This window comes from Phodopus roborovskii, unplaced genomic scaffold (genome assembly GCF_943737965.1).
Source record: "Phodopus roborovskii unplaced genomic scaffold, PHOROB, whole genome shotgun sequence".
NCBI lineage: Eukaryota > Metazoa > Chordata > Mammalia > Rodentia > Cricetidae > Phodopus > Phodopus roborovskii.
Genome location: NW_026126517.1, coordinates 48,481,030 through 48,494,446, shown reverse-complemented (window position 1 = coordinate 48,494,446; position 13,417 = coordinate 48,481,030). Strand labels below are relative to the sequence as shown.

The following is a 13,417-nucleotide window of genomic DNA, read 5'->3' as shown; positions in this document are numbered from 1 at the left end:
CCCCCGAGCGGCCCGCAGCCGCCCCGCACCTCGTCCTCCTGGAGCCCAGGCACCTCCGCCTCTTCGGCTGCCATGTCCGAGCTCACGCTGGACGCACCGCCCCGCCCAGGCTGCAGCGGCGGGAGAGGAAAGCGAGGAGGCGGCGCTGCGGCTGAGGCCCACCCCGGGGACGCGCTGGGGTGCAGGGGCGCGCGGCGGGAAGGGGCGGGGCGCGCGCTCCGCGGCTGCGCTCGTGGCTGGGCTCGGGCGCGGGGGGCTGGGTTGGAGCAAGCGTGGCGGGACTCCAGGAACAAGGAGCTCCTCTGGAGCGCGCGTGGCGGGCTGGGCCTGCGGCGGGGGCGCGCGCGCAGGCGGGGGAGGTTGGCGGCCGAAGCCCGCAGCCCCCGCCTGGGAAGGAGGGGCGCGCGGGCGGGCGATGCAGGCGCGCGGGGGAGGGAGGCCCGAGGAACGTCGCTGTTCCGCAGAGAAACTATCTTGCGGTTTTTCTCAACAACAGGTCTCCCTAGGAGCCCGCCACGACTCGGCCTGTGTTTAGAGCCGAGAGATTAGGCGTGCTTAGTCCCAGCCTAAATCCACTCTTGCTGACCAGAAGCCACTTTAGGACCCGGGAGGGAATGTGCAGGCCTAAATCGGGGGTGGGGGTGGGGTGGAGTAGGGGTGGTGGGGGTGGGGAGTCTGCTTCAAGTCCAACCACCAGGCTCAGTTAGCCAACCAAACATGCTTAGCTGAGCTTCGGCTGAGAGAAGAAAGGGTTGGGGGTGGGAAGAGAGCCGCTACTCGTGTTTTCAGACAGGGCCTGGTGTGTCTCCCAGGCCAGCCTCCAACTCAGCTTCCATCTGACTCACCCTCCTGGGCCTACATTACAGGCCAAAATGATATCTTGTATTTCTGTAGTTGCAAAATGTTGCGGAAATAGAGACTAAAAATCTGATTTCAGGGGCCGCTGGATAGCTAAGGAGGAAAAGGCCCTTCGTCACCAAGCCTGAAAAATGGGGAGTCCAAGGCCCCACACCATCCAGCAAGTTGATCTCTGCCCTCCACCCGTACTTACAAAATAAATAAAATAAATGCTTTTTTACAGATCCTATTTCAATTTTCCCCAAGAGAATTAAACTGATTCTGAATTAATAGTCACCGTGTAAAATGTTGATAGGTGTGAGCAATTGATTGTTTACATAATATTTCACTGAACTTCGGCAGAATCCATTTAATTCATATTACTTGTCAGAATTCTGTTAATATGTAACCCACATTTTGTCATTTGTGTTAGGACAGATGTGACAAGTAAATATGGGTACAGTATTCCTGACTAGTCAGATTGTTGACTTACTTAAATCTAAACACTGTCATGGGGGTTAGCAATGTACATTACTGACAGAACATGCCTAGCCTGTGCAAGGAAGCCCAGCCCCACAAATAAGTAAACAGACAGGGAATTGTAGAATCAGCTCTTTCGATTTATAAATTCACCTATCTGTGTTCTTAGGTGTTAAGAATAAAATAAGGTAGCCATGGTGGCCTATACCTTTAATCACAGAACTCAAGAGGCAGAGGCCAAAGAATCTCTGAGTTTGAAGCCATCTTGGTCGCTTGCATGGTGAGTTCCAGGGCAGCCAGAGCTGCACAGTAAGATCTGTCTCAAGAGAAGGAGGGAGAAGAAGGTCTGAATCTATTCTATGTGTCTGTTGTTTTTAGAGTAATAATTTCTCTTAATATCTCATTGTATTGTTTGGTTTTTTTAAACTCTGCTCCAGAGTGCTGGGATTAAAGGTGTGAGCTGCCTGTGCCACCTCCCAACTTATCTTTTAAAATATTTAAAGTAGGTCATTCATGTTATTTCAAACAAGATCTGAAAGAAATTTCATTACCGTACTATATTTAACGATGCAAGAACTGACAGCTTGAAATTGGCAATAGGATCATTGAGAAATCCCCATGAGATTATAAACTGATGAAGCATTTGATAATGATAATGCCAAATCCCAGTTTTTGAACCATGGTACTTTTCTTCCCATCCAATGAAAAGCATAAGGAATAGTTAACCCCTGGCTTATATATGTATGATGAACAGAAGTGATTACTATCTGCCCTTAGAAAGCTGGGAGGAGCCCTGTGAAGCTGTCCCCTGAAATTAACAGGAACTTCAAAGAAGAGAAGCTGTTAACTGATAATCCAATAACTAACCTCAAGTTAGGGAAGTTACTATAATGGAAAACCCTCTTCTCCATGTATTCTTCCTGAGCTCTATGGGATGTTCATGGTGGTGGTGCATGCGAGCGTGTGTGTGCCCGTACTCGCGTGTGTGCACGTGTTCATGCTTAGGTGCTACAGTGAGCTGTGGAGGTCAGACTCAACTTTGTGGAGTTGGTTCTCTCCTGCCATCTTTATGTGGGTTCTAGGGATTGAACATGGGTCTTCACAGAGTCCTATAGTAGCCCCTTTTACATATCCACATACCCTGTTATTCTGAAGAACCCTAATGTATGTGGTTACTGGTTATGGTAATGTTTAAGGATAGTGATAGGTACTCTAGACCTCAGGTTTTTCAGATTTTTAACTCAGATCATTATCTTTATTCTCTTCTAAGTGTATTGAAATGAGTACTTGAAAAGTCATGGGCTGGAAAGGCTGCAGCACCTCGCCTTCCTAGGAAGGAAACTGAAGCCCACTGGAACCTGGGGATAGAACCTCAGCTAACCTGATCAGAAGCTCAAGCCATCTCCACATGGGTACTTCCCACATAACCATTCCTGTCTGCAGTGGCAGGGATGGAGACCCAGCTTCACACTGTCACCTGCAGCAGCCTGAGGTCTTTTTCAGAGACCTGTCCTCAGGCAAAACCAAGTTCTTGACCACACCACAGGAAAGAATTTCAGGGTTAACCTGTATGAAGGAGAGTTGGGGTTTATTAAACATAGAGAGGACAGAGAATAAAGCATACTTGAGAGCATGGGTGCGGGCTTCTCAAAGACAAGTATTGCCTAAGTGGTTAAACTGTAGACATATGCTGGTGGTCTCAAGTTACTTCTCAAAGAGTTGCTAAGAAATTCCTTCCCTCCCTTTAGTGAAGTGAGACTCTAGGGTGGCTCCAAAGGTGCCCTGGATAGTATTACAGTCAGGTAAGATAAAATCAGGTGCCCCTAGAGTTGCACAAGGAGTTAGGACATGTCTTCCTACTGCAACGGGGTTTCTGATGAGAATCATAGTAAACTGCAGGTTATAGCTGGGAGGTGGGGGAAGACTCAAGCAAATGTTAGTTGTGTTGGATTTCATGTGTTTGTGTGTGCACACTTGTGTGTGTGTGTGTGTACCTGTGTGCAAGTGTGTGTGCATGCATGTGCACTTGCACTCACAGCTGTGTGCAATGTGAGTGCTGGTGTAGATGGTGTATGGAGACTATATGTTTACCTTAGATGTGCAAACCAACAACTTCTGCTTCTCCTACTTCGCCACCCCCCTTCTCATCATTTTTTATTCTCACTGACCTAGAACCAATGCCCAGAATAACTAGCTGTTTTTACATGGATTATGGAAATCAAACGGAGGTCCTTCTGCTTGCAAGGCAAGAACTTTACCCATGCTCTTGTGCTGGAGTCCTGCATTCTCAGCTGGTAAGTGGCTTCAATATTCCGGTGTCCATAATCTTCCCTGTGTTTCTTCCCTGTTTTAGTTCCCACATAATGCAGACACCTAGCTGAAGCCAACCTAGTGATTTCTTTTAACATGGATTAATTGAGTGAGTAAATGTGCATGTGTGCACAGGTATGTAGTAGTCAGAGGACAACCTGCAGAGTTAGTTCTCTCCTTCCATAGCGTGGGTCCCAGGGATTAAATTCAGAACATAGGCTGGGTGGCAAGTGCTGCCTGTGGAGCCTTCTTGCTGGCCCTCAAGTAATTTCCTTTCTTTCCTCCCCCTCCCCCAGACAGGGTTTCTCTGTGTAGCCCTGGCTGGCCTGGAACTAGCTCTGTAGACCAGGCTGGCCCTCAAATAATTTCTTTACTTCCCTATTCAGTTTATAAAAGCTCACTGTCTACTCCAGAGTTCTCTGAACCTTTTCTGATTCTGGCACCCAATTTGTAAACCATCCTTTGCTCAAATGAACCCTGAAACATCAATGTGCCTGTGTTCATCTTTTAATGGTTCAAATCTCAGCACAGGAAGCTTGTGGAGGAGAGAGCCTGGCATTTTACTCTGGTCACTCTATTGAACTGCATAGCTGCTGGTGGTTTACACACATCCTTTCGTGGGCACCCATCTCTAAGGGCTCCTGGGTCACTGGCAGTCACCCTTTCCCCTCCACCTTTTGGGGATTGTGGAAACTCTTCCCTAGAGACAGAATTATGAGCACCTTAAGAGTCACATGTGGGCAGCCACTCTGTGTAAAGTTCACACAGGAAATGACAGACCTCCTTTTCTCCTGTGTCTCCTACAGTTATCAGGGAGCACAGATATCCCACACCTGACACTCAGCTGTGAGGACCCTCCTCAGGGACATCCATCTATCTGGCTTCTCAGCAGGGTGGAAAGCTGGCTCTTCCATTGTCCCCCACCCAAATCTGCCTCCCGATAGTGTCATCTTTGACTCTTAGTTCTCAAAATCCAGGCTATAAAAAAAAAAAAAAAAAAAAAAAAGCTTTCTCCTTATCTCCTGAACTGTCAGGAAGTTCAAAGATCTTCATTGAAACTGGCCAGAAGGAGACCATCTTTCTCTTCTCTGCCCTAAGGCTAAGGGCAGTAATTCGGGAAGCCTTGTGGTTGCCTTGGGAGGGGAAAGGTGGCAGGATGTTCCCAGGACACTAAATCATACTAAAAAAAAAAATTCACTAGGCATGATGGCATATGCCTTGAATCTCAACAGAGACACGCAGATTTCTGTGAGTTCAAGGCCAGCCTGGTCTAAAACATAATGAGAATGAAAAAAAAACAAAAACAAAAAACAAAGGACTATCATTTAAGCCAGGCAGTGCTAGAACACAACTTTAGTCCCAGCACTTGGAAGGCAGAGGCAGGCAGATCTGGTCTACGGAGTGAGTTCCAGGACAGGCTCCAAGCTACACAGAGAAACCATGGTTCCAAAAAGAAAAGAAATTTCACAACAGAACTGAGGAGGGAGCTTGCTGCTAGAGCATGGGGACTGAGTACACACACACTCCCCCCCCCCCAACACAAGCAAGTTAGGGACTATAATCCAGTGTTGGGGCTGGCAGATCACCTCAGCCTCCTCAGAGGGCAAATGAGAGATCAAGACGGGTGGCTCATGATGAACAACACCTGGGGCTCTATGCACAGAAGCACGCATGTGTGCTCTCTCTCTCTCTCTCACACACACACACTGACATTAGTATCTTGCCACAACCTCCCCATTTTGTATGTATTTCTCAAGCTTCAGGGCTGTATTTCATACTGGCTGGCTCTATAGAATACCATGAATTACTCTCAAACCTAGTGCATCTGAAAATTCTGTCACCCTTACTCCCAGTCTCTGGAAATGTTCTTACCTAGTCGGTTCCCGCCAATAAACTGAGTAACCTTCAGTTCAGTTCATACTCCCTGCCTCCCTCTCTTCTGCCCTCCACTAACCTGAGTGCTGGAGAGCTCACTCGCTTGCTTTCTCTCTCTTTTTCTACCTTCATTTTACTGAGTTCCATAGCTAAAGTCGGTTTGTTTTGGTTCTATTTTTTTTTAATATTTGTGTGTGTGTGGGACACCTGTATACCAGTGCCAATAGAGGTCATAAGAGGGTATCAGATCCCCTACAGCTTGAGGTACAGGCTGCTGTGAGCCACTAACAGGACTTGTAACTAAACTTGAGTCCGCTGCAAGAGCAGCAAGAACTCTTAACCCAGGAGCCATCTCCCCAGCCTCCTTAAGGGCTTTTTATTTATTTGCTTGTTTGTTTGTTTTTTGAGATAGGGTTTCTCTCTGTATGTAACCCTAGTTGTCCAGGAACTTGCCCTGTAGACCAGGCTGGCCTCAAATTCACAGAGATCTGCCTGCCTCTGCCTCCCAAGTGCTGGGATTAAAGGCATGCACTGCTACTGCCTGGCTTTTGGTCTCATCTAAAACAAATGTTACAATGTCTCAGATTTCTCCGAGGCAACTTTCCCACTGAAAGACACTGGATCTACTCACACTGACTTCCAAGGGCAAGGACCAGCTGTTCATGTTTGTTCTCCAGTTGCAGATGTGGTGAATGCCTGTAATCTAAAGTTCATGCAGCAAGTGTGTTTGGAGGAATCAGCAAACCCTACCAACCCTGGAAATGTCTCCCAGAGTATCAGTAACTAAAGGATTATCAGTATGTGACTGGAGTAAGCAACAGCAGAGGACTGGAAGAAAAAAGCAGGGCAAAGAGTTCTGGGATATGGCACTTGTATTCCTGGGAATTGGGATTCTCAGTTAGGACTTGAAGAGCCTTCTAGAGCATACCTCAGAATTGTCCTTTCCAGGAAGAATGTTTGCCGGCTAGTTTCCATCTTTGTTAGACTGGAGTGTGAACTTTCTAACATTTCCCCATTTTGCTTGTGTGTAAAATGGCTGAGTAGGCAACGGCAGGCATCTCGAATGGCAGAGGCAGTGAGGCCCAGGGACAAAGAGAAAGAGCAGTGCTGAGCAGTAGAAGTGAATGGCTTCCAGATTAATCCTCCACACAGCTGATGGCTGCAACCGGGACCTCAGAAAGTTTACAGAGAGGACACAGTGGAGTGAAAGAGGAATCTGATACACCCAGGTCTGCCTGTGAGGTAATGGACAGCTTTTATCCCTTTGAAACTTAATAGGCTAGGGTTCAGGGGATGAGCTGTTGTATCCCCCATATAAACTGGTCTCAGGGCCACACTGATATACTTCATCTCCCTTCCAGCACACCCATTCCAAGTATCCCCGCCCTTGGCCAACATTCAGCAGATCTGGGCTGTTGCCTATTGGTGACTCAGGTTTTTATTCCCTGGGGGTATGAATCATTAATTGTACTTGCTGCCATCAGTGTTCATTTACAGTCAGCACTGGACATGCAGGTACTCAGATATTCCCCCAGGAGACCCCTCTGAGTTCAGCACCTACTCTGTTGGTGTTTGTTTGTGGCCCAACCATTACCCCTCATTGTAGCCAGCATCAGCTCTTTTTGTCTGTATAGCAAGTGCCTGCAATAACTGTCAAGAGAAGCCTGTGCTTTGATTCACAGAGTTGATGTTTCTGCCCATGACTGGATGGATGGCTGTTGTTTAGGCCTGCATTTCCCACATGTGGTAGGAAATCATGGTGGAGCTAACCTACTCAACTCATGGTTACAAAGGGAAAAGAGAGAAAGAAGTGGGTGTCCCACAGTCCCCATTAGGTCTAAAGACCACCACTAGACCCCTACCTCCCAGAAGCCTCTCCACATTCCAGTGGAGCCATGCTGGGGACCAAGTCTTTACAATGGTACACAGACAGCCCTGGGGATAGAGACCCAGCCTTTTCCACATAGTCCTGTGGGAGGTGCTTAAGACCCACGATAGAGTGTAGCACTGCCAACATGGTAATTTTTTGTGTTTTCCCTGAAGACAAAGTCTTGAGTCAGGCTGGCCCACAACTCCCTGTGTGACTGAAGATAACTTTGAAACCCCACCTCCCAGATAGGGTTTCTCTGTGTAGCTTTGGAGCCTATCCTGGCACTTGCTCTGTAGACCATGCTGGCCTTGAACTCACAGAGATCCCCTTGCCTCTGCTTCGTGAGTGCTGGGATTAAAGGTGTGTGCCACTACCACCCAGACTGATAACTTTGAACTCCTAATCCCACTCAGTCTCCACCACTGAGTGCTAAAATGACAGATGTGTACCACTATACCCAGTTAATGCTTTTCTAGGAATTGAACCCAAGGTAGGGCAAGCATCCTACCAATTGAGTTGCGCCCCTTGATTCAGTAACTCTTTGTGTGCACAGTATGGGAAGCTTAAGTGATTGAGTAGATAGTCATAGCTTCTAGTGAAAGAGAACCCTCACTGCATCTCCTGGAAGACACATCCTTTCTACTCCATACCAGGAGCTAGGATTTCTAACCTAGCAGTACCTGACAATGTGAGGGCAGGAAACACAGTCTATGTGTGAGTCTTGATGAGTCCAGCCCACTGCTATCCTCTGGGCGACAGATCTACCTACCAGGCACACCATATCATTGTTTAGCCAACTTATTACCTGGCAGGTTTGTTCACATGTCTCTGTTCCTCCAGAATCCATCGTTTTCATAATCTTTTTTGGGGGTAGGGATGGGGATTTGAGATAGGGTTTCTCTATGTAGCCCTGGCTGTCCTAGAACTTGCTCTGTAGATCAGGCTGGCCTCGAACTCAGAGATTTGCCTGACTCTGCCTCATGAGTGCTGGGATTAAAGTTGTGTGCCACTATCACCCAGCATTTTTCTTAATCTTTAAAAACTATTTATTATTATGGGGGATGCACGCTTGCCATGGCACACCTGTGGGGCCAGAGGACAACTTAGTAGCGCCAGTTCTTTCCTGCCACCTTGATGTAAATCCCAGGGGTCAAACTCAAGTGGTCAGACAAGAGTTATTGTCCTCCCCCCAGATGAGACATGTCAATGGCTAGAATCCTGTCATTTTGAACAAATGTAATTTTGTGAAAATATCCACTATTGCCATCTTGCCCTACAGAGGACTGTCGAGGAGCTACTCTGGGATGCCTCTCCCTATGCTTTTCCTGTTCCCTTTGTAAAGTGAGTGTCATCTGTCTCTTTAGGGAATAGAATTGGGTGGTTAGTTCTCTGTCCTGTATATCAAATCAATTCTATTACTCCCAGTCCTGGTTTTTTCTTTTCTCCATTGTCTACTGATACAACTCAGACACCTCCACCTCCTTTGCTTTGTGCCATACTTATGTCCAAACTTCAAAGAACTACTCAGAGAGTGTTAAAAAAAAAAAAAACTGGATCTAGGGCTTGCCTAGTATGCAAGGGAATTGGGTTCCTCCCCCGTCACTACCAAAAACAAAGACCAGAAGTAGGCATCCTTACCAGGATGTGCCACTGGTTTGTTGCATTCCCTTTATTTAATAGTGCTGGTTGACTGCTGTCAATTTGACACAAATCTAGACGAATCTGAGAAGACAGATCTAAATTGAGAAGACGCCTTCATAAAACTGTCCAGTAGGCAAGGCTGTGGGGCATTTTCTTGATTCATGATTAATGGGGGAGGAACTGTTTCAATGTGGATATTGCCACCCTGGTGCAGGGTGGTATAAGAAAGCAGTCTGAGCTGGGCATTGGTGGTGCATGCTTTTAATCCCAGCACTCGGGAGGCAGAGGCAGGCAGATCTCTGTGAGTTCAAGGCCAGCTTGGTCTACAGAGTGAATTCCAGGACAGGCTCCAAAGCAATACAGAGAAACCCTGCCTTGAAAAACAAAAACAAACAAACAAATAACAACAACAACAAAAGCAGTGGCTTCTGCTTCACCTCCTGCCTCAGGACTTTTGCCCTGCTTGAGTTCCTGCCCTGTCTTCCCTCAGAGAAAGAATGTGACTTCAGGGTTGTAAGCTAAAATAAACCCTTTCTTCTCTAAGTTATTTTTAGTTGTTCTGTTTATCACAGAAATAGACTCCTTAACTGGTAGGCTGGGTCCAGGCCATTGAGATTGCTATATGACAATGTAACATTAACTTAGTTTCTCTTGGAGTAATTCTGAGGTGTTTACAATATTCCTCCCAAAGCCAGAACTGAATTTCTGAGATCAACTAGTCTTGAACTCACAGATACCTGCCTGCCTCTGCCTCCAGAGCACTAGGAATAACAGTGTGTGCCATCACACCCAGCAGCTTTCATCCTGAAATATAAAAGTTTAGGGCTGGCAATATGGCTGCTCACCACACAAGCCTGGAGATCAAAAGTCAATTCCTGGAACCCGCACGAAGGTGGACAGGGAAAACCAACTCCACTAAGTTTAATTTGACCATCACACATTCCTTAATGTGAATTTCTGCAACACACACAACAATAAAACAAAAAATTTAAAAACTATCCATACAGGGACATTAATGAGACTCAGTTGATAGAGAGTTTGCCTAACATACATGCAGCCCTGGGTTCAATGCCCAGCACTGCATGGAGTGGGTATGGAGGTGCACATATGTAAGTATCTCTGTGTCCTGGCAGCATTAATTATAAATGCTCAGCTGATAGCTTAGGCTTGTCTCCAGCCAGATCTTACAACTTACATTAACCAATTTCTATTCATCTATGTGCTGCCCCAAGGCTCATTTACCTCATCTATGAACTTCCCATGTTGCTTGGCTGGCAACTCCTCAGACTCTACCCTTCTTCTTCCCAGCATTCTGTCTGTCCCCAAAATTTTCCTTAGCTATGGGCTAAAACATACAAATCACTACAAAAGCATCACCTTTTTTTTTTTTTTTTTTTTTACCAGAACTTGTGAGCATTTACTTAATTTTTTTTTTTTTTTTTTTGGAGACAGGGTCTCATTCTATAGCCCTGGCTGGGGTTTAGGAGAGGGAGAAGTGATGTGTGAAAAGCCTTATGGAAACCCACTAGTTAGTAAGCTAATTTAAAAGGGTTCAAATAGGAGAGTCTCTATGGATGGACAATGTTGCAGGTGACATAGGTGGTTGAACAAAGGTCAGTAGGAGGCATGGGCAGTTCCCTCTGAGTTATTGCTCAGGAGGAGTGCCAGGAGCACCCGAACAGCACACATCTGCCACTGTTCTGCTTGCCCACATAACTACATGGTAAGACTCCATCACTCAAATACCATATACTTTGGCTGCAGGACATAAAGGAATCAATGGATCTCAAACTAACCAGGAAACGTCTTCCCTGCTGGCTAGCCTTTACATTGCCAGGGGGTGCTATGCTGGCTGCTGAGAGGGGGGAAAAAGACATCAGTGGTTTTACCCAGCAGTAGGCCCTGCATGCCACAGTACTTACCTGAGAGGCAAGATGTGTAACAGTGGCATGACTACTGATACAGGGTGGTAACTAACTGCTTTCTAATAGGGTTTGTAGTCCACAGAAGGAATTTTATGCCTGGTACTGTAATTCTGGACAAAGGCTAGGGAAATCATAGGCCCTAGGGTAGAATCTCCTGTTGTCGTTATTTTGCTAAATGGTCACATTGATAAATTGCCTTGTAAATATTCGTACTAATACTCATGGGTCTGGGCTGCGCTCAGACGGTAATAATGCAGAGATGTGTGACTGGACAAAGTGCCAAGAAGAGGTGAAGTGCCCAGCCCTAAATGGGACATCTTCATCAGCTCCCTGTCAAGGCTCAGGCACCATCACAGAAGAGGAGGCAGAAAGAATTTAAGACTGGGAAGGGCGCTTTGAAATGCTGTCTCCTGGATATTGGCTATTGAACTCAGGAACTCACAACAGCTGTGGTTACCCAACCTAGACCTATGGAAGATCAAGTCAGCCCAAATTCCTAGTACATAGGCCCCATAGCTTACTGAGGAGCTATTGGCAGCTGGTAGTGGCAGAGGGAGGCAGGATCATTTTTCTTTGAGAGTGTGGCCACTGGTAGCTTTTCCATGCTCCGGTGGATGGCCCCACACCCGTGAGCATATGGACTTAGTGACCTATTAAAAATAAGGAGGTGGTGGTAGGTGCTGGTGAGGGTAACAGGAAGAGCTGGAGAGGGAAAAATGAGAAGAGGGCATGATCATATTTCATTGCATACATGTATAAAATCCTCAAAGAGTAAAAAAATAAAAATAAAATGAGCAACATTTAGTTCTAGTCTGTGGGTTGTCCCTTGAGTTATTAAGAAATTGGGAAAGAAACATTGGCAGGAGGGTGAACTCTGAGACAGAAGGATTATCGTAAGTTTGAGGTTATATATGGGGCTCTAGACCAGCCTGAGCTATAAAGAACCTGTCTCCAAAAGAAAAAGGAAGGAAGGAGGAGAGGGGAGGGGAGGGAAAGAAGGGGGTAGGGGAGCAACAAAATCCCTTACATTGTTTCCTAAAAGGATAAAAGCTGCTATGTATAGGTGTCTCTCCCCCCCCAAGGCTGTTATTTTTATTATTCTCTTTAATATGGTATGATAAACCCATCTGTCTTACTAAATTTAAATTAAGCATTTAAAATACTTGCTTTTACTGCATTATAACATGCAGTGTAAACGTATTATTAAAGGACTACTCCTAATGTTCTTGTGTTTCCACAGTGTTACTTGAAGAAATTTAAAAGTGTCAATAAAAATAGCATTTTCTACAGAAAAGTCTTTTACCATTATCCTTTAGGAAGTGTTCTATGGGGTATGGGCATGTGGTTCTCTCTCTTTGGCTGGTAGAGGTTGAGACAGGGTCTCACCCTGTAGCCTGGCTGGCCTAGAACTCACTAGGTAGAGCAGGCTGGCCTTGAACCCTCCCGCCTCAGTTACCTGAGTATTGGGATGACAAGTATACACCACTACAAATGGCTTCTTTCTGTACATATAAAGCCTTTAGTAAAGGTGATGAAGACATTTTAAAGTTACATAAGCCTCAAACATCTAAAAACATTAGGAAACTGCCTTGGAGTTTTCTTCCCAAAGATAGATTAACATTCCAGTTTGCTTTTTATTTTTTATTTTTTGAGAGGTGTTTTGTGATCAAACAGCTTTAGAGTTTTACAGGAAATCACAAATTCAGCTGAATGCCCTATCTACGTGCTCAAACTTGTTTGACGTTTGGTGGGAGAGACAGGAACAGATAAATACTTCACAAGCTGCTTGTTAAATTTGTTGCATGTGAATTCTTATTCCTCTTGACTCATTTCTGAGACCCAAAATAAGGTTACTGCCTTGTACCTGCCTTGTATCCAAGGAGAAGTCACAGAGTTTTAGAAGGGGAAAGCTGCCCCTTGTAGAATGTGCTGAGTGGCAGGATGCTTTAGAAGAGGAGTGCAATTGCCTTCAATTTTCTTACTGAAAGTCATTCTAAAATCATACATTTATTTGTGTTGTACACATGTATGCATGTGTGTATACCATGGTGCATTCGAGAAGGTCACAACAGAACTTGTGAGACTATGTTCTCTCCATCCACCATGTGGCCCAGGGCAGCCTGCTCAGGTCATCAGGCTTGCCAGTAAGCACGCACCTGTACCTTCTAAGCCATCTCACTGGATCTCCTTACCGAAATCTTGTTAATAAGGAAAGACCAAACTGTGTCATTAAGAAGGACAAGTCAGGCCAGGCATGATGACACATACTGTTAATCCCAGGACTCAGGAAGCAGAGGCAGGCAGATCTCTGAGATCCATGCCAGCAAGCCTACATAATAAGAGCCTATCTCTAAATAAGTAAATACATTAAAAAGAGAGAGAGAGAGATAGGGAGGGGCAGAAGGAGGGACAAGTCTGGGGGCTAGAGAGGGAGCCTCAGCTGTTAGCATACTTGCTGCTCTTTCAAAGGACATAGATT

The 13,417-nt window shown here is 45.9% G+C and overlaps 1 protein-coding gene across 1 annotated transcript in view; it reads right to left on the bottom strand.

Annotated features, from left to right (window-relative positions):
• Nedd4 (NEDD4 E3 ubiquitin protein ligase) overlaps positions 1 to 13,417 on the bottom strand; it is a 111,318-nt gene that overhangs the window by 81,366 nt on the left and 16,535 nt on the right. Inside the window, exon 3 of the mRNA XM_051197406.1 lies at positions 31 to 525. Coding sequence (XP_051053363.1) covers positions 31 to 525 — 495 coding nt within the window. The remainder of the gene's footprint in view (positions 1 to 30; positions 526 to 13,417) is intronic.